Genomic DNA, 27,543 nt, shown 5'->3' on the forward strand with positions numbered 1-27,543 from the left:
GCCCCTCCCCCCACCCCAAGATGGAATGCATTCTGAATACCCCTTCCCCTAGTCTGCTTTCCCTGCTATCTCTCCCCCCACCTTCCCCTTCTATTTTCCTGTAGGGCAGGATAGATTTCTGTACCCCATTTCCTGTATTTCTTATTTTCCAGTTGCATGTGAAAACATTTATTTTTAAACATGTGTTTTTTTAAACTTTGGGTTCCAAATTTTCTCCCTTCCTCCCTCCCCACCCACCCTCATTGAAAAGGCAAGCAACTCAATATAGGCTATGCTTATGCAGTTATGCAAAACACTTCCATAGTAGACATGCTGTGAAAAACTAACTCTATTTCCCTTAATCCTATCCTGCCCCCCCATTTATTCTATTCTTTCTTTTGACCCTGTCCCTCTTCAGAAGTATTTGCTTCCAATTACCCACTTTCCCAATCTGCCCTCCTCTCTATCATCCCCCTACTCTCCTGTCCCCTTCCCCTCCTATTTTCCTGTAGGGTAAGACAGATTTCCATACCCAATTGAGTGTGAATATTATACCCTCCTTAAGTCAAATCCTATGAGAGTAAGATTCACTCATTTCCTCTCACTTTCACCTGGTTCCCCTCCACTGTAAGAGCCTTTTCTTTTCTGTTTTTTTTTTTGTGAGATAATTTACCCCGTTCTACCTTTCCCTTTCTCCTTCTCCTAGTATAATCCCCTCTCACCCCTTAATTTATTCTCCAGATATGACCCCTTCATCTTCAACTCACCCTGTGCCCTCTATCTATCTATCTATCCATCTATCTATCTATCTATATACACATACATATAATTTTTTTCCTCTAACTACCCTAATACTGACAAAGGTCTCATGAGTTACAAATATCATCTTTCCATGCAGGAATGTAAACAGTTCAACCTTAATATGTCTCTTATGATTTCTCTTTCCTGTTTACCTCTTCATTTTCACTTGAGTCTTGTATTGGAAAGTCAAATTTTCTATTCAGCTCTGGTCTTTTCATCAAGAATGCTTGAAAGTCCTCTATTTCACTGAATGACCATTTTTTCCCCTGAAGGATTATACTCAGTTTTCCTGGGTAGATGATACTTGGTTGTAATCCTATCTCCTTTGCTCTCCAGAATATTATATTCCATGCCCTGCGGTCCCTTAATGTAGAAGCAGCCAAATCTTGCGTTACCCTGATTGTGTTTCTACAATACTTGAATTGGTTTCTTCTGGCTGCTTGTAATATTTTCCCCTTGACCTGAGAACTCTGGAATTTGGCTACAATATTCCTAGGAGTTTTCCTTTGGGGATCTCTTTCAGGAGGAGATTGGTGGATTCTTTCAATTTCTATTTTGCCCTCTGATTCTAAAATATCAGGGCAGTTTTCCTTCATAATTTCTTGAAAGATGATGTCTAGGCTCTTTTTTTGATCATGGCTTTCAGATAGTCCAATAATTTTTAAATTCTCTCTCCTGGATCTATTTTCCAGGTCAGTTGTTTTTCCAATGAGATATTTCACATTGTTTTCTAATTTTTCATTCTTTTGGATTTGTTTTATAGTGTCTTGATTTCTCATAAAGTCACTAGCTTCCAATTGCTCTATTATAATTTTTAAGGAAATATTTTCTTCAGTAATCTTTTGAACTTCCTTTTCCATTTGTCCAATTTTGCTCTTTAGGGCATTCTTTTCTTCATTGGCTTTTTGGACCTCTTTTGCCATTTAAGTTAGGCTACTTTTTAAGGTGTTATTTTCTTCAGTATTTTTTTGGGTCTCCTTTAGCAAGCGGTTAACTTGCTTTTCATGATTTTCTTGCATCACTCTCATTTCTCTTCCCAGTTTTTCCTCTACTTCTCTTACTTGCTTCTCAAAATCCCTTTTGAGCTCTTCCAAGGCCTGGGACTGATTCATATTTTTCTTGGAAGTTTTGGATGTAGGAGCTTTGACTTTGTTTTCTTCTTCTGGTTGTATGTTTTGATCTTCTTTGTCACCAAAGTAAGATAATATAGTCTGACTCTTTTTGCGCTGCTTGCTCATGATCCCAACCAATTACTTGAGTTTTAAACTCTGTTAAGGTAAGAGTCTATTTCCAATGTGGAGAATGTACTGTCCCAAGCTTTGGGGGTTTGTACAGCTGTTTTCAGAGATACTTTGAGGGACCTGAAAAGTGTCAGTTCTTCCAAGGTGCTATGATAAGGGGTGAGGTGTTTCCTCTCCATAGCCACAACAAGCTCCACCACACCAGCACTCCTCCTCGCCCCAGGACCACCCCTCAGAACTGTGATCCAGATCCAAGCACAGCAAAGCAAGAGATTCCTGCCTCAGCCTTGGCAAAGAGATCCTTGCAAACCCCCTCTGATCAGCCACAGGATTCCCCCTCAGTCTGTGGGCCGGAAGCTCAGAAGTCAGCCACTGCCCTTGGGGTGGCTGAGATCTAGCTTCTTCTCTCACCGCAGTAACAGACTTTTCCCACTGACCTTCTAAGTTGTCTTTGGCATTCGTGGGTTGAGAAGTCTGGAAACCGCCACAGCTGCCCGTGATTCAGTCTTCTGAGGCCTGCTCCAGGGTTGCAGTGGCCTGTGTGCCCACGCCGAACTGTGCTCCTCTCCCAGCCCAGCGCAATATACCTTTACGATCAGCCATCCAGGTTGTCTTGGGCTGGAAATTTGTTTTACTCTGTTTTTTTGTGGGTTCTGCTGCTTTAGAATTTGTTTAGAGCCATTTTTTGGAGGTATTTGGAGGGGTTTGGGGGAGAGCTCTAGCAAGTCACTGCTTTCCCTCCGCCATCTTGGCTCCGCCCAACTAGTCTAGTTTCTTTTGATTATTATTATTATTGATGATGATGATGATGATAACTTGCTGGGTAATCTCTGCGGTGTTTTGGGGATCAATACAATCAATAGAACATTATCAGGAAAAAGGGGTATCTTGAAAACTTTGCTATGGATAAGTAATTTCTTTTCTGTTTACTCTTCCTACCACTTTCAATCCTACCTATTATTTTTTGGGGGGAAAAAGTTGTGGGGATAAAGAAAAAGGTTATCCCAATGTTTTAAATTTCCATATTTTTTTCTATAAATTCTGAGGCTCTGAGAAAGGAAAAAGAATAGCTAAGGAAAGGAAAAGGAAGCAGAAAATTAGGATGAGAGTTATGAAAGGTAAGAGCATCAAACAAACAAACAAAAATACCCAGCATGTATCACAAATTGGAAAAAAACTCACCTTGGTATATTCATCTTTGGCCTTGGTAAGCATTCGTAAGATATCAACTTCCTTGCCCTCTCCTGAATTGAGGATCATTGGGGAGATTCCTGCTCTAGCCCCCTGACGCGCTTTCAGTTGCTCATATTGAGTCAGGCTAGAAAGTGAGGGGTTATAGAAGTAAATAGAAGGAAAAACTAGAAAAAATAAATAATGGTACAATGAAAATAACACTGGATTTGGAGTCAGAGGACATGAGTTGGATCCTAACTCTTACTAACTTTGAGAAGTCACTGCCTTTTGGGGCTTCAGGCTCCTCATGCTTAAAATAAGGTGGTTGTCATAGACCTCTAAGGTCCCTCTGAGTTCTCTTTATATCAAACTACAGGCTGAAATTATTTAAAAAAAAAAACACTTTTTAAAAGGTAGTTTAAAAATCACCTCCTTCAATAATTTCCATCTGCTTATCCTTACATTAGAGATGAAACAAATTAGGAGTCTAAGGAAGTAAAAAGAATGAGACTTCAGTTACGGGCACACTGACTGCATATCCAAGTCATAACAAAGTAATGGGGACTCTCTAAAGATTCCTCTCAAGGTAGGACCTGCAAATTCAGAAGACCCCTGAAGATACTGCAAAGGAAAATAAAATTGGGTTCCTTATACTAAATGTGGAGCCAAAAAGAGGGCTGATCTCCAATTTAACTGCTGGAGTTGTCACCGTGGAGAAGCCCTGCCTCCTACTTCTAAAGCTGAGTCTCAGTGGAGCCATTCGAAACAGGGAGGAGTCCTTTTTTGGGGGTAAGCCTGACAACATAGAGACAGGCCCAAACTGCTTATGAAGCTACATAATCCTGAAAAAGGTATTTTTACCTTATAGTGATTTGGATCTTGAAGTAGGCCAGATCATAAAGAATGACTAGTTACTCACTTAAAATTAATGAAGCCTGTAAGTCACACTAGGAATAGAGTTCCTAACAATCTTGATAAAAAATAACACCCAAACTGCTATGTTAGGAAATGAAACAGTTCTGAGGTAAATGACTGGTGCCTGGGAGAGAAGGGTTTTGTAAAGCAAGCTAAACAATACCAGCTCCAGGGTACATTGCTCCTCAGATCTAATACAAATCCCTGCTATGTACCCTGGCTGACCTTTCTTTTCTAGACACACCTCCATGAGGGCTTGGGATACCAGGGGAACTTTGTCCAACTCAAATCCTGTATCCTGAAACCTGTATCCTAAAACTGCTTCTATAGCCTTTCAGAAAGCTAAGTAAACATATTCAACTTGATATACCTATGTTTATGTGTTTCATTTTCTGGGAATACTAGGTCTTGTCTTTTGGTCCCATAGTAGCTGCAGACATAACTGAGCTAAGTGGAGTGGCCTAACTTATACTTGGCCGAGAAGAAGTATTAACTCTAATATCTTGAATTCCACGGTAGACAAGGCCAGGGATTAACTGAGGAATCTTAGCCTAATTGACAAAGAGTTATGAATCTACAAAAAATGAACTATTAACTGCTAGTAAATTTTTTGCTCCAATTATTTGGTAATTACAACAGAAGGCTGGCTGATGCATATCAAATACTGCTATTACAAAACCACTACACACAGTTTACAAAAGCATGCATATTCTGAAAATTAGTCTATAACACACTTCAGCTATTTAACTAAAATTAACAATTACAAGCTGGTTTCTCAGAAATTAATGATTATTAATGAAAAGGAAACTCCATTCATACATACATTGTGCTTCATGGCCACATTTTAGCAGCCACATTTGCCTTGTCATTCCAGTGTGATTAGCAATGAACAAAGTCATCTTTGATAAATATAGCCACAAGCAAACTCATTTCATTCTGAGACTGCTATTAATTCATCACCACAAACAGCAAAGAAATAATTGCCTCAGAGTAAACAGATCTGAGAGTTCAGGAACTGACTAAAGGGGTAACCAACTGAAAAGGAGGCAGCAACAGGTCCACTAGGGTCAATCAGTAGAATTAGTCTTTAATAGTGATGAAAGCTCAACCAAAAGAGAACTGGGCATATTTGATCGCACATTCATAGAATCTTAATAGGACAGGGATAGGATTGAAAGTGTGGTTTTCTTGGCACTGGAAACTCTTTAAACTCTACTACCAAACACATACCTTTTCTTCAACTTATAGCATGATAATTGCTGAGAGCAAGACTGTCAAACTTAGATTTCTATGGGCTGCACAATGACTTAGAAAACTACAAATTACATTATATATGCTGTATTAGATTTATATTATTAAACATTTCCCACTTACATTTTAATCTGTGTCACACTTGGGAATTTTGTCTCACATGCAGCCAGAGAGTTTGACACTTTTGGCCTACAGCACAGAGATGTAAGTGACTTGACTTCATCTCACAGTCAAAATGTGTCAGAGGCAAGGCTTGAACTCAGATCTTCCTGGTTCCAAAGCCAGCTCTCTATATACTATGCCACGCTGCCTCTCATGGGCACTATTAGAATTTTTTTTAATAGTTAATAGCCATGTCAGCATGAAATTTTATAATGATCAATAATAAAAATAATTCCTAAGAGACAAAAAAGAAAAAAAAACTGCATTAGCACACGCGCAGTTTGATTACTGAAAAAATTAAAATCTACCAGGAAGTAGTAAAGGGAAAACAAGTGGGAAAATCTGGCAAAGGGATAGGGAAACTAAATTCTGAGCAGAAAAGAGAGAAAGAATCCCAAGAAATATGAGCCTTTCAGTATTTCCCTCAAAAACTTTGCTTCTTTCTCTCCTCTTTACTGATACGCAGGCTACTTGTTTTGTAAAGCAAAAAAACAAAACAAAACAAAAAAAAACAACAACTGGATTTAGAAAAGGAAAAATAACTATTTCACTGCAAAAGGTATACTCCCATTTGGGAGTCACTGATATTTTACGGAGTATCTGAAAAAAATAGGCTGAAGCTTATATATTGCATAAATGCAGCAGGCAGACATCTATGGCTATTTTTTGTCAAGTATTTTCTAATATTAAGTATCGTATTTAATTTCTTAAATCATTATAAAGTGTTTCCAAAAGGAGAGATTTCACTAACATTTAGATGCATTTATATGTGTGTGTGTGTGTGTGTGTGTATGTATATATGAACAGCAGCTTATCACCACTTACCTTTTCATGAGCTCTGCAATTCTTTGGCATTCTTCCTTATCGTAAAACCAAATTCCATAAATGGACACTGCAAAAACACAAATGTAAATTATGAGCAACTTCTCAACCACAAAATAGTGGGAAGTTCCTTTTCTTCAAAGATATATTTAATGAATGAAAATAATCATAGAAATCAAAAATTTTAAAAAGCCTTGAATTTGGGTGCAAATCTACAGAGAAATTTACAATGATTATAAACATGTAGATTTAAATGATTATACAAATTCTATAAAACATTTTATTTACTTGAAAATACAGTGATTAATAAGATGTCTTCAAATCAGTAGGTGCTCAAAAAGTGTTTCTTGAGTAAATGAAAATAGAATGATCAAGGAATTGGAATTCTAAGATTCTTGATTTTGTACCTTTTTTGTACAATGGAGAAACACACTGTATCTTTATTTTTGTGTTCAGAAAAATTGATATGGAAACTATTCCCAGGAAAGGTGTTATTCACCCTAATTAAAATGCTGTAACAAAAAACAGACATAGCTTTAAATTTATAGGAGACTACAAAAAAAAGGAAACTTAAAATAACCAATTTATTCTTATTTAATATACATGAGATGATTAGACATGATTATAACTTAATAGTTTATTATCTGAAGGAAAATTACAGGATAATAACAATTATTGGTTTTCACTTAGCCATTTGAAAATAAACTCCAAACTTTATCATTTGCTCAACTACATCCTCTTTACAAACATAAGACCGAAACATTTCCAAAATACATTTCAAACATCATCTTGCTTCCCTGCTGAGTTTTTATAACAAACTCTTAGTATGTTTACGTGGGATATACCCTCCTTTGACTGGCAGGGTAAGGATCAAGTAATGCCAACTCTTCACCTCCTCATCTGTGCAGTCTTCTACTTTCACACCCTTATTTTAATATTGTCTTATGCATTCAGTGAGTTCTCTTCGTAACATTCTGATTTTCAGAGAATCTACTACTTGGGTGACGGTTTCTGCCTCCTCCTCCTCCATCACCATCATCATCATCATCATCATCTAGTCTAGTGCCACTATGTGCCAGGCACTGTGCTAGACATTTCACAATAATCACCTCGTCTGATCCTCAAAACGACCTTGAGAGGCAGGTGCTATTATTATCCTCGTTTTACAGTTGAGCAAATTGAGGCAAACATAAGGTAAGTGACTTTCCTAGAGTCACATAGCTAGTAAGTGTGCGAGGCTGGATTTGAACTCAGGTCTTCCTGACTCCAGGCTTAGCATTCTATCTGCTGCACCACATAGCTTCCCATAGTCTGTTCTAAGTTATTTATTCTTCTTCCCTCCAGAGTTTTTATTTCACTTATAATTTTATTTTTTATTTCCTGTTTAATTTCTTCCAGGTACTCTTTTAGTATTTGAGGTCAAACCATTATTTTCTCTGAGGATTTGCTTGCAGTCGTTAAGGAGTTATTTAGTTTTGGCTTATCTATTGAGCATCTCCTGACCCATGATATTTCTCTTTTTTGGGTTGCCTTCTGTTTACTCTTATCTTTATTTTCAGTTGCTGATTTGAGACTTTGTGCCAGGGCTAGATGCAACACCCTCCCAAACGCTTGGATGATCAGGCCTTACTTATTCCTGACCTCAATTTCCTGGAGTGTTGCCACTGACTTCCACCTCTCCTTGCCTGTCTGTCTTCAGTTTAACCCCTGTAGTTAGTTTAACTCCCTGTTCCTTCCTCTAACTCCAAGACTGAGTGGTTTCAGAGTGCTCTGGTTATCAGGGCCTTATGTGTCTTAGATCAACCTGTTATGGACATCTGGCTCAATGTGGGCATCTATGTTAGAGTGTTGCCACTCTAGAATGTGGGTTTCTGACACAATTTTTTGCCTTCCCCACCCACCCCAACCACAGAAATTCCCTATCAGAATACTCCAGGTTTCTTGTCTCCTGGAAACAGGGTAAATTAGGTTTCACGTGGGAAAGGAGAATTTTTGTTAAGAGTATAGACAGATTTCCCATTTGTTTACCTGCTACTTACTTCTACGGCACTAGAATTCCAAATGTTGCTGGCTCCTATCCTTGAACTCAAGTTTTTTACCCTCCCTTTGAGCTTCCTCACCCGGCTACTCTGAATATCCTACACTGCTAAGAATGCAGAGCTGAAGATTTCAGTTGCTCTTTAAGCATCTCTGGTCAGAATGCTAGCAGAATTTGCCTCGCTAACTTGCCTTCTTGCTGGCTGCCCTTTTTGTGTAATCCTGTGATGAATGAATGAGCTTACTGTTGTTTCTTTTTGGCTTTCTTAATCATTATTCAATCTGGTGCACTTTTAAGATTTTTTCTGGAGTACAGGTTGAAGAGCTAGGACTACATATGATCTTTTATGCCTCCATCTAGACCAAAGGTCCATCCTCTCCCTCTTGATATCATCTCTTTTTTTGGATCTTATGATTCTCTTCTGCCCTCTCTGAATTCTTTTTTAGTTTCTTATCCTCTCTCCCTTTCCCTTCCTCCACTTGCCCATGTTAGGGTTTTTTCTTGGTCCTTTGATCACCTCTCTACACTCTTTCCTTTGGTGATCTCTATACAACCACAGCATCAATTATCACCTCTACTAAAAGTAACACCAACATCTTTATGCCTACTACCAAGGTCTCCCTAGAGTTACAATAATATATTTGCAATCACTTGTTACATGTTGCTACCTGGATATTGTGCCTTCATCTCAAACATAGAGGCAGTATGGTATAGCAGAGTGCTAGACATGGGAGTTAGGAAGACATGGTTTTAAATCCTGCCTCCAGGTACTTACTAGTTGTAGACCCTGAATAAGTCACTTAACCTTTCAGTGCTACAATTTCCCCATCTGTCAAATGAGGGAATTGGACCCAATGTCTGTGAGGTCCTTTCAAGCTCTAAATCTGTGATCCTATGTCCAAAATTAAAGTGATCATGTTTCCTTTTTCTGCTGATCCTTCCAACATTATCTCAGTTACTCAGACATATAATCTCCATCTTTTTTAACTTCTTCCTTTCACTATTACCATGTCCCCCATCCAATCAGTTAGCAATATCTCTCATGTCACCCTTCTCCACTCAGATGGCTCCCACACTAGGTCAGGCCTTCATTACTCTGATGTACATTTTAAGAGCCTCCTAACTGCTCTTCCTTCTTCCCTCACCAAACCAATCCTTTATATTGCTGCCTAAATAATACTTCCTAGTACCATCATATTATATAAATTCTCTAATCAAAACTCTTCAAGAGCAACCAAATATCTACTAAATAAAACATAAACTACTCACACCGTTCCTCAAAAGGCTACAATCTGGTTCCAATCAAATATTGGTTGACTGGCTCCAAACTATCTTTCCATTGTATTTCATATTCTCTCCTCTTCATATACACATTATTTCAGAAAAATTGGAATATTTTCTGCTCCTCTCTTCCCCCCAATTCTTGTTCTATCCTTCTTATCTCTGGCCTTTTGCCTATGTTATCTCAGATGCCTAAAAAGGGCCCCAAACTTTTCTTCTCCATGTGTTGGAGTCCCTCCTTTCCTTCAAGGTCCAAATCAGGAAATGCTTCCAGTAAGAAGCTTTTCCCAATCCTCTACTAAAAGTGGTCTCTTAATACCTTCTCTCTTGAATAAATTATTTGTACACAAGTCTTCATCCTTGCCTCTCATCTCTACCTATTAGTTTGTGAGCTCCTAGTTTTACAGAAGTCCACGTTTCACAGAAAAAATTCTTTTATTAAGGGGATTTGTTCTGTGAAGTCTAGATTCAGTGAAAGTGCTGCATTTGAGGATCTAGAGGGCCACATGTATCCTTGAGGCCGCAGCTTCCCCACACCGGAAGGAAAAGGGGCAGCAAGGGTGCAGGGCCTCATTTAACCCTGTTTGCCTCAGTTTCTTCATCTGTAAATGAGCTGGAGAAGGAAATGGCAAACCACTCCATTATCTTTGCCAAGAAAACCCCAAAATGAGGTCATGAAGAGTCAGATACAACTTTAAAATGATTGAACAACAAAAAAGGAACAGGATCTCTGTTATATCTGTGTTTTGTAACCCTGGGCCTAGCCTAATGCCTTGCACATGGAAGGCACTTAAATGTTTGTTGAACGGAACTGAATTATAAGTATTAGGCTACTATTCCTGGCATTTGATATGAGGAACTAGGTCTTCATCAGGGGAAGGTGCCAAGAAAACTGTTAGTATACACCAGCAGGGCAATTTGACATCATCAGTACCATAGTATAACTGAAATGCAGATTCGGGAAAGGAAAGTGCTAGGAAAACATCTTTAAAATGTCAAAAGGGAAGGAGGGAAAAACAGGATTCCTGGAAATTATTTTAAGATAGGGAGGAGACTTCTCCACATCAGGAAACATTTTCTGGCTATTCAGCCACACAAGATAGCTAAACTGCAACATAGCTTTAATATTAAAATAAAATAATCTGAAATAGTCCTTTAAATTCTGAGTAAAGTTTAATGTGAATGTCAAATTTAAGTATCAGGAAATAGTAACCCAAACTGCTCACCCAGTGCTAGGCAATGACAGATATTACAGTATAAAATGAAGGATCACCCTCCCTGCCCCAACAGTAAAATATCTTCATGATTTGAGCAAAATCCCAACAGGACCAAGGTAGTAAATTTCATTAATGCTTAACAAAAAAAATGCAACTGAAATTTTCTGCCAAGGCCTCCACACCTCTAAACAAACTTATTGCTCTTCCCCACAAGAGGTTATATCAAACTAGCTAGTGGTGGTATATAAAAACCAGAACTCCTCATGCCTCAGGAAGGTGAGGAGCTGACAGGCTGACAAAGACCATAATTTCACACTTCAATCCAAGTTTTCTTTGGATAAAATTGATCTGACTTTAGCCAGACAGTGGTCATTACAACAAAGAAGGAAAAGGACTATGTTGTAAAGGGATAAGAATGAAAAGATTTCTTTTAGTTAAAAAAATTATTTAAAATCATTTCTTACTTAAGAAGAATTTTTATAGCAGAAAATGGCAGTTTACAGAAACATAAGGAAAGTGATCATGGAAACTTCTGAAGATTAAGATGTGACAGACATGTTCTCTATGTTTTTAAATTTTAAATTTAGAAAAGTTCCAAAACAGAACTAAATTATTTTTTTTGGAATCCCAACAAAGCAACCACTCATACAGGGGGAATATTTGGACATTTACAATGCTTCAAGCCTTTGTTAAGTCAACCACTGCTGCATATCAAACATTACCTAGTCACCTTCCAGCAGAAACAGAGGGGAAGTTTAAGGGTACTTTGGTGAATGAAGCTCAACTCAACTGTTTCTATATCTCACACGAAGGTAAGAAAGTCAATAATGACCTAAAGAATAAGATATGCTGAAATTTATTGTAATGTATCTTATTGATATTTAAACATATAAATAGTATGAGCTACATTCAATCATTATATGGACATTTCTTTGCCTTTACCTTGGTATCTAACACAGAATTTCAATAATATTGATGTATGAGGCTTGAGGTACTACTATCTAATGAAGTTCTGCCAATAAACACATGCCTTTGTAATATGTCATGCTATAGAAATTCTCACGTTGAAGGTGTTAAATTGGCAGCCTCAACAGATAATGTAATATTAAGCATCAATTTAAATTAAAATACTGCTTCTACTTCTCTTTCAATTATCAGGTAAAGGAGATAGACATTTTAGGTCCTCAGGGAAATTTTAGAATTAGTTTTCAAGTGTGAATTCACACAGAGCAAGTCAGTCATGACCAGCTGGGGATTTTGTTGTTGTTTTTCAATTTCTTCTGTTGAAAAGATAAAAATATTCAATTTCAAGATGTTAAATGCATGTGCAATTGATTTTTAAAGATCATGTAATCATAAACTTTCATTTGTCATCATCCAATTCTCTGTAATGTAACACACAACTTAATTGAAAGGTTTCGGGAAATTTATTTATATAGTGTATGCTCCTTATAAGAATTTCTACATAATCAATCTTTTAAAATATCTTTGTATCTCCATTACTTAGCACAGTGCTCAACACTGCAACATAAGCAACATAAGTGCTAACTGCTCTATATTTTACCCTAAAGACCTTTCAGTTCCCAATCTCTAAAATGAATCTTTAAAGTGGTTTGTTGATTATTTTAAAATGATCAATGTTATTACTTATATAATTTTAAAGGATAGAGACACATTTCCCGGTACTTAGGCAATGTTTCATGTACTAGAATAGGAAAAATTTTACAGCATATCACAGGTTCTTGTATTTTGTGATGCTCTTTTCCTTTTTGACAATATTGCCAAAAGCAAATGGAAAAAAGGATTCTTGTTTGGCATAAGACATCAGTTACATTTTTGTGGTTCCTTTTTTCAAAATCTAGGATTTTAAAAAAAACTGGGAACATGGCAGTTAAATTTAAGATTCCCTAGGTCTTTGAGATAGCAGCTAGGAAAATGTCTTAAAATCTCATTTTTTTCATGAGGAAGCATGCAGGATGGACATCTCAACATAAGAACAAGAAATGCCAAGTCATGGATATATCTATCTATCTATCTATCACTATAGAAAGGGAGAGAGCACAGTCCTTGCTGTTTGATTTCTAAGTTTGTTATATCTGTTTTAAAAATGTGAACATGCAGAGGGCAGTCATTGTGTATACACACATACACACACACACACACACACACATATATATACACACACACATATATATATACACACATATATATGTACACACACCCATAGAGAGATACACTGTACTTATAAACACATAAGTGCTTAATAAATAGTGCTAACAAATGTTAATAATAATATAATACATTTATTCCAAAAGGTTACCAAGTGTTTTAGAAAGTTCACAATGGCCAGTGGAATGGATAGTCACATTTTAAAATGAATTTAGCTTCCTTAAAATTGACTAGGATCTATTTATATAACTTGCCATCTTGAAGGGAACTTGCATTACCTCTAAAAAAAAAAAAAGAACAAGAAGAAAAGCTAAATAAGCTTCTGTTAATCAGCCTCTGCCTTCTTGCTACATATGCCTATCTTATCTTTTAAAGGATGTCTGGAATTCCCAGTGTTGGCAGTACACTTGCAGCAATAAATGTTGAGGTCAATTGTCATGTTGCCCATGCACTGACAGCCATAGATGGGAAATGAAGGCTATGTTTGGCTGGTAGCATGATGAATTTGTACTACCAGCCCATTCTGAATGCTTTGTACTGAGTGCTTTCCCTTCAGCACGTTTTAACTAATGCCTTTAATGTATTGTTCTTTCACTCCTCTTCTGCCTTCGTCTTACTGACCAAACAGGGGCATAATCTAATAAGATACAAAACTTTTACTGGCCAGTGGCAAGCAACATAGCATCGTTATCTTTGGTCTCCTGGTCTGTTTCTTTTCATATGACATAGAGTTTTACTATGTCTCACAAATCAACATTCCCATGATCTGGAAATATCATGAGGTTAACAGTAGATGTGATAGTTGTTGTTTTAAGGATAATTCATATCCATGAAAACTTTATTTAGAAAAAGTGGTAGAGAAGTTGAATATATAGTTTAAAGTAAGGAGCAATCTCTCCCTTTCTAAAACTGGCTCTCAAAAAAGTTAAGTATAAGAATAAAACAAAACTACCAACTCAGGAATTTTACTAATTTGGATTAAATTAGCATTTATTCTAAATGTTATATCTAAAAGATAGCATTTTCAAAATGAAATAGGATTTATTAAACATCTTGAATTTATACCAAATATAAATCATGTCACTGAGTCTACCTACTCCATATAAGCAGCCTGGGTCCTCAAAAATCGAAAGCTCATGGTTTGACAATATCCTCAAGTTTAGGAGGTCAGATTCTTTATCCTTCAATACCTCTATACTGTATTTAACACTACTCTTCTAATTTCTACAAATTTCCAGGGAAAGCCCCAAATAAGAGTATTTCGTAATAATCTTGACATTCAATTTTTTAAGTTAAAAAATGTGAGCTAAACAGTAAGTTAGATAAAAGCAATCTATCTCCTACCTAAATTATTTTATTTTATCCATAAATGTATTGACCACTTTGACTAAAAAAATCATTCATATATAGAAAAATCTCCTGGATTTCTAATAGCTCACAATTAGTGCTTAAAATTTAAGAGAATATTTTTCTGAACACTAGCCCTAAGATAGATGTTGCAAGTATTATTATTCCCTTTTTCTAGATATGGAAACAAGAATCAGAAAGGTCTCTCAAAACCAATGGTTGAACAGGCAGTTATTCATAAGACTATGACATACAACTAAAATCTAAATTTAAATTTAGAATCAAATATAACAAATACTAAACTGAACTGTTATGAGGATTAACACAGAGTGAATTATTTTATAGTCCTTTAGCTTCAAAATAGAGTTTTATCAAAACTTTCAGAACAAGGAAGCCAGTTCAAACACAGAGGGGAACTAGTTCAACAGGCAAACTACTCCTCTTTCTCTTTTAGTTCTAAAAAGTTTGAGATAAAACACACACACACACACACACACACACACAAGAAACAAAAAGATGATCTACTGATCTGACTACAGGGAGAAGATTCTTTTGTATGTTTACTGATGACTATCATGGAATCTCAGAATTGGAAGGCATTATCTATTCCAACTCAAGAATACTTTCTGTAACAAAAAAAAAAAATCGCTAAATGGCCAACCAGCCATTGTTTAAGATCTCCAGTGAGAGACAACAGTCAAACCATTCCACTTCTGAATAGCTCTAGGTATTAGAGATTTTTTTCTTATAACAATCCTATACTTGTTCATGGTTCCTAATTCTGTCCTTTGGATCAAACAAAAAAAGTTTAGTCCCTCTCCACCTGACAATCCTTCATACCTAAAGACAATTCTCAGGTTCATTCCCAAAGCACCTAAAGTATTCTTTGCTACAACCTAAATATTCCCAGTTCAGTTCCTTTAATCAATCCATTCAATTCAATAAGCTTTAAATATCTACTACTGCTGGGCACTGTGCTAGGCAGAAGAGGTACAAAGAAAAAAATCAGATAGTGCTGGCCCTTAAGTGGCTTACATTCTACTAGAGGCAGGAAAAAAAATCAACACATACATAGAAAATTAAATACAATATCTATGCAAAGTAATTTCCAGAAGAAGGGTCCCAGTGAATGCATTACAGGAATAATGGACAGCTGCCTTTGCAAAAGCATGGAGATGGAGATAGAAGGTTGTATATGGGGAATAGCAAGCAGTCCAGTTTGACCAGAATGAAGATAGTGTGAAGGTCCTTTACCTGCCTAGCTGCACTCTTTGAGTACTTTCCTTCCTAAGATGTGGTATTCAAAACTGAACACAATCCTTCAGGGAACACAATCCTAGTCTGACTTGGGCAGAGTATAGAGAGACTACTACCTTCCTAATCCAGACATTATGGAGCTCCTAATTTAGATAGTGCCTTCTATATAGCAGGTATTTAATAAATGCTGTTGAGTTCACTTGAATTCATTATGCTAGGTGGCACTGTGGATAAAAGTTCTGGACTTGGCATCAAGTCAATAAGCACTTATTAAATGCTTCCTATGTGCCAGGCACTGTGCTAAGTTCTGGGAGGACCTTGATTCAAATCTTGCCTCAGATACTAGCTGATGACTCTGGGCAAGTCACTTACTCTTTCTTTGCTTCATTTTTATAATCTGTAAAATAAGGAATTTGGGCTCAATGGTTTATGAGACTCCTTCAAGTTCTAAATCTATGATCCTATTCCTAAGAAATTATGTATGCTACATCTTTGTACTGGGAAGAGAGAAAATTACAAGGATATTAATCTTATATACAAAACATTTAAAGCCATTAGAAAACTTCAATAATATTTCTTTTTTTTTTTGTTTTGTTTTTGCTTTATGGTGAGGCGATCAGGGTTAAGTGACTTGCCCAGGATCACACAGCTAGTAAGTGTTAAGTGTCTGAGGCTGGAATTGAACTCCAAGGCCAGAGCTCTATTCACTGTGCGACCTAGCTGCCTCAATAATATTTCAAAGTATTTGCTCTCTCTCTCTCTCTTTTTTTTTTTTGTTTTGTTTTGTTTCTTCTTTCTCATGGTTCCTCCCATTGGTTCTAATTCTTCTTTACAACATGACTAATGTGAAAATATGTTCAGTATGAATGTATATGTAGACCCTATATAAGATTGCCTTCCATCTTGGGGAGGAGTGAGGGGGAGAAAATTTAAAACTCAAAATCTTATGGAAGTGAATGTTGAAAACTAAAAATAAATTAATTTAAAAAAAAACAATTATCTCAAAGTATCCTGGAGTCTGGAATCTATTTTATTCTACATGAAAACAGAAAAAGCAAATCCAAAACAGAGAATTGAAATAATTTAGAAAACATGAAACTGGTAAGTAGAAACAGTAAATAAAACTTTTCAGTGTAGATTCAACCTGTTAAACACTTATTAGAAGGATTTAAATATGACGTATTAAAGGTAAAAATGTCAACAAAAGCATATTGTTTCCCAAACTATAAAATCAATATGTTTTAGTCCAAGCAAATAAGATTTCTACTTACCATTCCCTAAGCATGTCTAAGCTTTCTTTGCCTTCTGAAATATCATATTCCAAGGCCTCTACTCCTTCAAAGTGGTAACTGCTATATCTTGTGTGATCCTAACTGTGGTTCCACAGTATTTGAATTATTTTTTTCTGGCTGCTTATGATATTTTCTCATTAACCTGGGAGTGCTAAAATTTGGATGGAGATATCTGGGCAGTTTTCCTTCATGATTTCTTGAAATATATTTAGGATCTCTCTCTCTCTTTCTCTCTGTTTCTCTCTCTCTCTCCCCTCCCCCCATCATGGCAGGTAGTCTAATAATTCTTAAATTCTATCTCCTCAATCTGTTTTCCAAGTCAGTTATTTCTTCTCCTTCTTTTCTTTTTATTTTATTTTATTATTTCTTGATGGAGTCATTACCTTCTATTTGGCCAATTTTGATTTTTCAGGAGTTATTTTCTTCAGTACTTTTTGTGCTTTCTTTACTAAACTGTTAATTCTCTTCATAATTTTATGTGCTCTTACTTCTTTTCCCAATTTATTTGCTTTTAATTTTTTTTTCTTTTGCTCCTTTTTATCTCTTTCAGGAACTCTTATTGGGCTTGTGTTCAATCTGCATTTTTCTTTGAGGTTTTGCTTGTAGATGTTTTCAAGTCACTGTCTTCTTCTGAGTTTGTGTCTGGAGCTCACCTGTCATGACAGTAGCTTTTTATGCTTAGGTTCTTTTTTTATTTTCTTCTCATCAAATTCATTTCTCAATTCATAATGCATTTATTCTTTAATCTCATTTCACATCACCCAATCTGAGTTTAGGAGTTTGAAAGTACCCCATTTTAAATTATTCAAATGTCTAATTACTTAGTCATATTTGAACTCAGAAGGCTTGGGTTCAAATTCCAGCTCTGCCACTTTGTTTCTTCATCTGCAGAACGAAGGGGTTGGACTAAGGTTTCTTCTCTCCAAACATACTCTACTAAATGGAAGACTTTAGTTCTCACAGATGCAATGTTATTCCTTAACTCTAATTTCCAAACTTTATGTTAACATCCTTAATATTGGTAAAGGCATACAAAGACAGTATGTGGAAGCTGTTACTCAAGAAAAATACGATTTAGATTTGACTTCTTAAAAAGTAGTAAAATAAATTATCTACAATAGGAAGGAATGGTGCAGTGGAAAGATTGCTTGATTTAGACTCACAAGGCTTAGAGCCAAATCTTACTTTTACCACCTATGGCTTGTATGACTTAATCCAAGACTGGGCCTCAGTTTTGTCACCTCTAAAATTAAGAGATTGTATTTAGATGACATTGAAGGTCTTTTACCTATAAATCAATGATCCTATGATTCTACGACATTTGGCATCAGTTTTCTTTTCCAACAAAGTTGTATTCACGGTAAGTGCTTAATAAATGTCTCTGGTTGACTAATGTAGTGACAACAATGCCAAGAAAATAGATGAAGTAAAAATCTGTTGACTTGGATATTTAAGTTTTCTTATTTTTAAAAATTAAAATCTTTAAAAGTGATTTGCAATGGTGGGAAAGGAATGAGGTTTCTACAGGGCCAACCTTTGCTCAAATATTCAAATGTATCTGTGGTTCCATCAATTCAGGAATTTCCTCCAGTGATGCAGATCACAATCTATCCAAGCCTATTCATCCTGTACCTCTTGCCCATGTCCTCTGAAAGGTTCACCACAGGAGACCTACCCAATATGTTACATATTGAAGGCCTTTACTTTCTCCCAATGTTACAAAGGTGCCAGTAGAGTGTCTTGGCCATCCACTCACCATCCTTTGCTCTTGCCATTTGTCCAGACCATCTTCTCTTTCTGTCATGCAGTTGTTTGATAATATACTTTACTTCTGCTCTTCTTTAGAGATCTTCATTGGTTACATGTTGCACTTTGCACACATCAACTCTTCTCTTCAGAGGCAGTCGTTTTCATAGGTCTTGTTGCTATACAGCAACCCCAATAAAATGTGTTGAAAAGATGCTGTTCAATCATTTTCAGTTGTGTCTGATTCTTTATGATCCCATTTTGGAGTTTTCTTAGCAAAGATACTGGAATGGTTCACCACTTCCTTCTCCAGCTCATTTTACAGATGAGGAACTGAGGCAATTCTGTGTGGCCATCTTTCACTTCTATAGTGATGGGAGGCAGAATGGTGGGGGTGGGGGATAGATACTAAGACTCACACAGTTTTTAGATTGTCAATAAACTTTAATTAGACTGTTGGTACTCTCAATGAGAGATCTTTGTCCAATGACCAAGGAGTGAAGATTCTGCTAAGATTCTGTTAGAGGAACTGAATCCTATCAATGCTGACAAGTAAAGGGAAGCGGAAGTTACTTCTGAATGGAAGATGGCTCACAGGTACTCTTTGGAGGAAAAGAAAGGAATTAGCAGTGTGAATACTACCAAAAGCTACAAGAAATATTTCTTCAAGGGGTATATGGCTATTGTGTATTGTAGCATCTGCTAAATCTTTAATAGATCTTTTGACTGATACAAAGTAATATCAGTAAGTCTAGGTCTATGCCATAGACATAAAACAATACACAATGTACTGTTAGCAGTTCAGTCCCCTATTCCCCCTATTTCCTAATTGGTACCTCATAAATTATTTGAAACAACTCTACTAACAAAACTATTTTCACAACCATTATTAATTTAGATACAGGAGAACTAACACTAACATGTAAACATATATATGTACATATAGGTAGCTGGTAGGAAACAATGTCATCTCCATGTGTTTGTATTCTTAAGCTGCCCCAGCAGTACTTTTGACATCATGTACCTCAAATGATTCTTACTCAGGAAAAAAATCCAGTCATATAGTCTCAAACTATGAAATGGCCAGATGTTCAAATAATGAAAACTTCCTCTAAAAAGTACAAAATTTATTCAAATGAAAATTAGACTTTACAGTATTTAAGCCAGAAAAGTAAGTCAAGTGCTCAATCATCTGGCATAGTAATTTCCTAAAATATCATAAGTGATTATAAACACATGATCACAGAAAATTTCTAAGAACTTAAAGAATGATTTCGTGGCAGCAGTCTAGTCAATGAAGCCACTTCAACCTGACAGGTCGAAGGAAAAGTAGCCCAAAGTTTTGAGTCTGGGTCCTGCTGCCATATGTTTAGTAATAATCTAGCACAGCTGAAGAGAGAAGAATGGTCCTAGGGTCAGGACGACCATAGTTCAAATCATGCCTCAAACACTTAAGGGCTGTGACCTGGTTAAGGTACTTGAACTCTCCATGCTGCAGTTTCCTCATCTGTTAAATGAAGAGACTGGCCTTCACAACAGTCTTCTTGATGTCCCTTCTAGCCCTAAGTCTAAGATCCTCTAAAGGTGGCAGGTGACACACTGGAGAGAATGCTGAGCTTGGAGTTAAGAAGACCTGATTTCAAATCCAGCTTCAGACACACACTAGCTGAAAAAGTCATTTCACTTGTCTGTTCAGTTTCCTCATCTATAAAATGGAGATAACACTATCTTCCAGAGTTGTTGTAAGGATCAAACAACATAATATTGATAAAAACTGCTTAGCACAGTGCAGGTATATAGCACATAGTAGGTGCTATATAAAAACTTACTCCCTTTATCTTCCCTCCTTCGACCAAAGCAGATCAGTAACTACTCTGAAACTTGAGTCTCAAGAGAGCTGCCTAAGGCACTGAAAGGTTAAGAGAACTATCTAGGATGACAGAGCTGGTATGGATGAGCGATGGGACTTGAACCTAGGTCTTCCCGACTCTGAGGTTGGCTCTCTATCCATTTCTAGAAAATTATTCTCTATTTTGTACTACATGAAATTCAAGGGAAAGACATTCCTGCCTAAGGATATCCCAGAAGGTTTCCAAGAAGTTGCAGCATTTGAATTGGGCTTTAAAAGATAGATAGAAGTTTAAGAAGTCTGGTCAGAATGGAGGCATGAATGGCAGCAGAGGAGCTTAATTCTTACAGATAAACTAGCAAGGACCAAAAAAGTACAATAGATCAATAACGATTAAGAAATAATGAAAAAGTATGGTAAATATCTTCATCCTGCCAAGTTGGCACAGGGGAACATTCTGGAACCTGCAGAAAATAAGCATGAGATCTATTCAGAGAAGTCCAGGCAAATGCAATCATTTGAGGTTTTCTAGTACAAGCCAAAGGTTTGGACATTAGGAACTGCAAGCAGCACTGTGAACCAACATATTTTTTGTACCCTATGGATTTTTTCCTCTCTCTTTGGGGTATAGTAGTGGTATCGCTGGGTCAAAGAGTATTCACAGATAAGCAAATTTTGGGGCAAAGTTCGTAATAGCTTTCCAGAATGACTAGACCAGTACAGAGCTCCACCAACAATGCATTAATGTACTTGTTTTCTCACAGCACCTTGAATATTTATTTTCCTTTTTTGTCAATTTTACCAATGCAATTAGTATTATGTAAAACCTCAGTTGTTTGAGTTTCATTTCTTTCACTATTAGTGACTTGGAACTTTTTTTTTTAATGACTATGGATAGTTTGGATCTCTTCCTCTGAAAACTATCTGATCACATCCTTTCACCAATTATTGACAAAATATCTTTTGATCATATCCTTTGGTCAATTAAGGAATGGCTTTTATTTTTATAAATTTGAATCAGTTCCAAATACATCACGGAAATGAGAGCTTTATGAGGGAAACATACTACAAAAATTTTTATTCCCAGTTACCTGTTCCACTTTAAGTTACAGCTAAATTGGTTTTATCTGTACACAAACTTTTACATTTTATTTACTCAAAATTGTCCATTTAATCTTTCATGATTCTCTATTCTTTGGTCATGGACTCTTCCCTATCCATAAATCTGATAAGTAATTTCTTCCTTACTCCTTTTATGATGTCACTGCATCTAAATCATGCGCCAATTTGGAGCTTATCTTGGTATATAGTAAGAGATGCTGTTCTATGAATGAATGAATGAATGAAAAAAGCATTCATTAAGCACTTACTATGTGTAAAGCATTGAGCTTTACACTGTTGACACATATATAAAAGTAAGATAGTTCCCTTTCTCAAGCTGCTCACATGCTAATGGGAGAAGCAACAAAAATGGAAGGTTTCAGGTGCAAATCAGATGAAAAGGCCTACGGTTCTAAAGGTGCAGCAGAAAAACAGATAGTAATGCCTCTTCTTTAATGTCATTTCCACTAATAAAATCTTTTAAAGTTTCATACTGAACCATTTGGCAATGCCAAAGACTTACGTGGCAACAATTTTCTTTTCTAGGTCTTTGGTAACTTTGGCTGTAGCACATGAAAGAGAAGTTGCCACTCTGTATCTCCCCAGGGGTTGCTTTCCAGGGTACTGTTAGTAACAAATTATTTTGAAAATTACTACTTTGTAATACAGTTTGAAATTTGGTATTTTAAGCCTCCTTTTTATTATTTCCCTTGAGATTTTTGATTTTATTTGTCTGTTTACTTACCTATTTTAGCTCTGTGAAGTAATCCTCTGGTAGTCTGATTGGTATGTCCCTGATTAATTTAGGTAGTACTGACATTTTTATCATATTGGCTCAGTCTACCTATTTTGTAAGGAGTGCTTCGTAATTGTATTCATATAGTTCCCCTTTCCTATGGTTCCTGACAGGTAGACTCCTAAGCATTATACATTCTTATAGTTATTTCTCTTTTGTTCTTTGCTGGATTTTGCTGTTAATGTACAAAAATATTCACGTGAGTTTATTTTATGTCCTGCAACTTTGGATATACTAAAGTTATTGTTTCAATTAATTTTTCAGTTGAGGCTCTAGGTTTCTCTAAATAAACCATCATATCATCTGCAAAAAGCAACAATTTTGTTTTCCCTTTGACAATGCTTATTGCCAAAATTTTTTCCTTGCCTTATAGCTATTGCCAGCATTTCCAGTACTACATTAAGTATCTGAATTCAAATTCTGAAATGCAAACACAAGAGTAAAGACAAACCTAAAAAGGTTTGAGAAATTCTGAGAAATTTCATTTCTCAAGAAAAAAACATCTGAGAAATTGAAAGGGACTACTATATAAAGAGAGGGCAGCGAGATGACACAATGGAAAAAGTCAGGAAGTTCTGGGGTCAGGAAGACCTAGGTTCAAACCCAGCTTCAAATACTTCTAGCTATGTGACCCCGGGCAAGTCACTTGACGCTGTTTGCCTCAGTTTCCTCATCTATAGATAAGCTGGAGAAGGAAATGGTAAACCACTCTAGTATCTTTGCCAAGAAAACTCCAGATGGGGTCACAAAGTGTCGGACATGACGAAAAACAACTAAACAACAACAGGAATATGATGAAGTATTTGTGTTCTAACAGGAAAAGAAGAAACAATTACCCCCTCAGACCCCGAATGCCTTCAAGTGTCATAGAGGTGGGTAAACAAAACAATCAGATGTGGTCAGGACAGTTTTGTTCCGTTTTAATGATTTTTAAAGTAGAAATAAAGAGGATGGGAAAAGGAATACACGAAGGCAGAAGAGGAAACTACCTATTTCACAGAATCAGGGTATTTAAGAAGACAACTGTATAAACATGGGGAAGGTGGGAGTCACAAGAACCTTACTTTCATCTGAACTCAACCTACATAGAAAGAATTTGGTTTAAAAATACATTAAACTTAATAAGGAAATAGGTAGGAAGAAGGGAAGGGGAAGAGGTTATGAGGAGAGGGAGAATCTGGATGGAATTTGTCATAAGCAAAATAAACCCTACTTTGGAGAGCAGATTGGGAGGATTAAAAGGTTTTTTGACTTGTCATATTCTTCTAGGAGACCTATAATCCTTAGGCTGCCCCTATGTATTCTGTCTTCAAGATCAATGTTTTGCTTGTGTGGAAATAGTGTTATTGCTTTTTTTCTCTTCTTCCAGACTATCCTTCACTTCTGTGTATTTACATTTGCAATCAGTTATTCTCTTGATGAGACTTGCCACAATGGATTCAATGTTTTCTATTCTGTCAATTATTTCTGTCACATAGGCCATATGTTCTATTTTCACGATTTTTATTTCTCTCTTAAGCCATTTAAGAACATTATGCTGTAATTCAATGATTTCTTGGAATCCACGGGGTCCTTGGCCTCATCAAGTCTCAACTAATTTTCCTTTGTTCTGCAATATTTATTTACAAATATCTGAACTCTGGTTGATCTGGATGTCAATTGCCTTTATGTTATTAAAACCTTCCCTGCTGGTTTATCTGCTTATCTTCAAAGTCTTCAACTGAGTTTTTTCTTTTTTTTGTCTTTGGTAATTTGTCTTTTTTCATTAAATTCTCCTATTGCTCACTATCTTACTCTTTCCTCTTTGATTATGATTTGCTTGGAGGCTGGAATTCAAAGCAGTCTCACCCTCTTCCTGCTCTGTATAATTAATGTTTCCTTGGCCTCAGTCTCTGGTCCAAGTGACTTCTGAGGGACAGAATTCGACTCAGCTGGATTCTGGGCCCATTCTCTAAGGCTCAATGGACTGCAAACAGGGTCACACACAATGGTGTCCTATCCCAGTTTTCTCTGTTTCTATTTCTCAGTTCTTTTTGCTGAACTATGTTGTAGCTCAGAGCACTGCCTTATTGCCATCTAAGTCAGAACAAGTTTCTGCCTTTTGGTTTTCTGAGGCACTGAGAGGAGGATAGGGGCAGAGTTAAGTTTTGTTGCAAAACCATGTTCTGCTGGGGAGAAGGTAATGAATGAGTGTGTCATGGGTTACATATTAGCATCCTCTGATGTTAGTTCATCAAGTTTTTACCTCAGCGGGATTCTTGGTGTCCTAGATCATGGAGAAATTGTTTTATTTCTTGTGCATAATTCCCATTTTGGACATGTTTGAGAAGTCATGAGGATCACAGAAAATATCTAGTCTTCCAACCCAGAAAGGTGGAATTAAAAGGAAAGAAAAAAAGGTTAAATACTGTTGATCAGAGACTGAAGGAAGGGAAGAAAAAAGGGGCAGTGAAGTAAATTGCTTCAATTACAGAACACTAGTGTTGAACAATCCTCTCTAGTTACCTTCTTTGTAAAAAGGAGGGTAGGAAGAAGGTATGAGATAGGACTATGAGAATAGGATGGAAGGAAATACCCAACTAACAATCAAATGTTAAAGGAATAAAATCACCTACAAAATGGAAGTAGATAGCAGAACGGATTAGAAAGCAGAATCCATCAAAATAAGAAACAACACGAGTTAAACAGAGTTAAAAGAAGGGGGAAGGGGCAGAGGATGTAATACTTCAAGTGAACTAAAAAAAGCAGGAGTAGCAATCTTGATCAGACAAGGAACAGGAAAATTATACAAGATTGAGATAAACTATATTGAGAAACTACATTATGTTTAAAGGTACCATAGACAATGAAATAATATCAATACAAAATATACATGTGCTGAATGGCATAACATCCAATGCACCGAAGAAAAAAAACACAGAAAAGGTAGACAATATGAAGGTTAGAGATCTGAGTAGACCTCTTTCTGACAGATAAATCTAGAAAAAAAGATTAAACAAGAAAGGAGTTGAGGTCTTGAATAAAATTTTAGAAAAGTTAGATATGATAGATCTCTAATAATTACTGAATGGGAATAGAAAGGGAGATGCATATTTCTCATTACTATGTGGCACACTTAAAAAATTGATCATGTATTAGGACATTAAAACCTAACAAAAATTTGCATTAGCAGAAATGTTAAAACGTATACTTTACTGACCACACCCAATAAAGTTATATTCAATGAAAGGCCTTTGAAGATAGGATTAAAAATCAGAGATTAAATTTGTGAGTCAAAGAATAAACCACAGAAACAGAAAATTTCATCAAAGAAAATAACAAGAAAACAATATATACCAAAGCTTTTGGGATGTGGCCAAAGCAGTCCTGGGGAGATTGTAGATTCTAGATTCTCTGAAAATATTCTGGGGATTAGAGACACACAACTCAGAATCACCACTAGACATTCCCACCCAATCCAGGATTCCAGAATGGGAACCCCATAGTCCTAAAGAGATCCTATGAGAGACAAACTAGGCAGGTAGAGAGCCAAGTGCAGAGGGCAGAATATACTCTGGACCCTAGGAACCTTCACGGTAGTCCCAGAACTCCCTGTTTGAACTCAGCAGTACCCAAGCCCAATACAGGCTAGTCTGAATATTCTTTGAGGGTGGCTGCAGAAGAATAACTTTGAGAATATTCTGGGTAGACCTAATATGGCATTTTCTGCCCAGCTGGGAAAGGGCATGATGCTTCCTCAAACCCATGACTGTGACTTGAACTCTGCTCTGTAGGGAACAGCCTTGGGGCATTGTTCCAGCAAAACACTCTAGGAAACAGAACCTGAGGTCAACCTTAGCCTAGCCCAGAAAGCAGCCACAGGGAGCTCTAGCCATGGTCCAAAGAATCACCACATGTCCAGTCCAAACTATGGAAGGAAAGCAAAATCAAGCCCAAAGAGTGCCTGAAATCTGTAGTGGGAATACAGCACAAGAGTATCCCTCAGCCTAGTATCAGGAGAAAAACCCCTGGTTTTCCTACAGCAGAGAGAGCCTGTGATAAGAAGGAGACTCCAGGCAGAGCCCTGAAGGGGTGATCTAGTCTGGAACACTATACTAAGGAACTGTGCACAAAATTCAGATTCAGAGCCTAACCAAAAAGAAGGCTTCCCATAAGCAAACCAAGGAAAACTCCAGCCACCATGAAGTAATACTTTAGTTTGAGAAATATTCAAGGGGTGAACCCCAAAGACAATAGCAACCTCATAAGTCCAGGTGCAGTCTCAGGAAAAAAAAAAAAAACGTCCTGGCAATAAAGACTTCAGGATTACCTGGAGGAAATTAAAACAAGAGATTCAGAATGGAAAAGCCAAGGAGGAAAGAAAGGCAAAGAAAAACGACAGCTTACAACAAACAGTAGAAAAACTCACTAAAGAACTGAATGCTCAGAAAATTATAATGGGCCAGGCATAAAATAATTCTGTAAGAAGATAAGAAATGTCAAAACAAAATCAAAAGAATAAAGGAAAAAACAAGAAAGTCTAAGCAATATAATATTTTTTAAGATTTGACTTGGAAAACAGGCTAAGGAAAAACAATCTAAGAGTTATCAGATGATCTGAAAATCATAATCAGAAAAAAAGCCTAGATACCATATTTCTGGGAATTCTAAATGAGAACTGCCCAGAACTCTTAGAATGATAAGGGCAATGTGAAAATATAAAAAATCTACTAGTCACCTCCTGAAAGAAAGTTCAAAATGAAAATTTGCAAGATCATCATATACAAAATCCAGAGAGCTTCGAGGTCAAAGAAGAAGTACTACAGGCTGCCAAAAAGAAGGAATTCCCTTCAAAGTTTGGCCCATGTCCCAACTTCTTCATGAAGCCTTTTCTAACTGGCCAGATGTTATTATCTTACCCTTCTCATTCTCCCCAAATTGCCTCCTTATCTATTTTGTACTTATTTGTGTGGTTGTTATTTCCCCCAGTTTAAATGCAAGTTCTTTGAGGGCAGAGACTGTTTTCACTTTAGTCTTTATATCCTCAGGCCTAGCACAGTGCCTGATACATTGTAGAAACTTGTTAAATTCATATTGATTGGTTTAATGATTAAGAGTTTCTGGTGA

At 36.6% G+C, this 27,543-nt stretch overlaps 1 protein-coding gene across 2 annotated transcripts in view; it reads right to left on the reverse strand.

Annotated features, from left to right (window-relative positions):
- Positions 1-27,543, reverse strand: part of DCP1B (decapping mRNA 1B) — a 79,365-nt gene that overhangs the window by 21,639 nt on the left and 30,183 nt on the right. For both annotated transcript variants that reach the window (XR_003568683.1, XM_027857288.1), the window contains exons 4-5: positions 6,348-6,414; positions 3,204-3,339 (exon numbers count right to left, since the gene is read on the reverse strand). Coding sequence is in view for 1 of the 2 variants with exons in the window: in XM_027857288.1 (XP_027713089.1) it covers positions 3,204-3,339; positions 6,348-6,414 (203 nt within the window). In the remaining variant the exon portion in view is untranslated. The remainder of the gene's footprint in view (positions 1-3,203; positions 3,340-6,347; positions 6,415-27,543) is intronic.

Source organism: Vombatus ursinus, unplaced genomic scaffold (assembly GCF_900497805.2).
Source record: "Vombatus ursinus unplaced genomic scaffold, bare-nosed wombat genome assembly UNPS02012082.1, whole genome shotgun sequence".
In the NCBI taxonomy this organism is placed as follows: Eukaryota; Metazoa; Chordata; class Mammalia; order Diprotodontia; family Vombatidae; genus Vombatus; species Vombatus ursinus.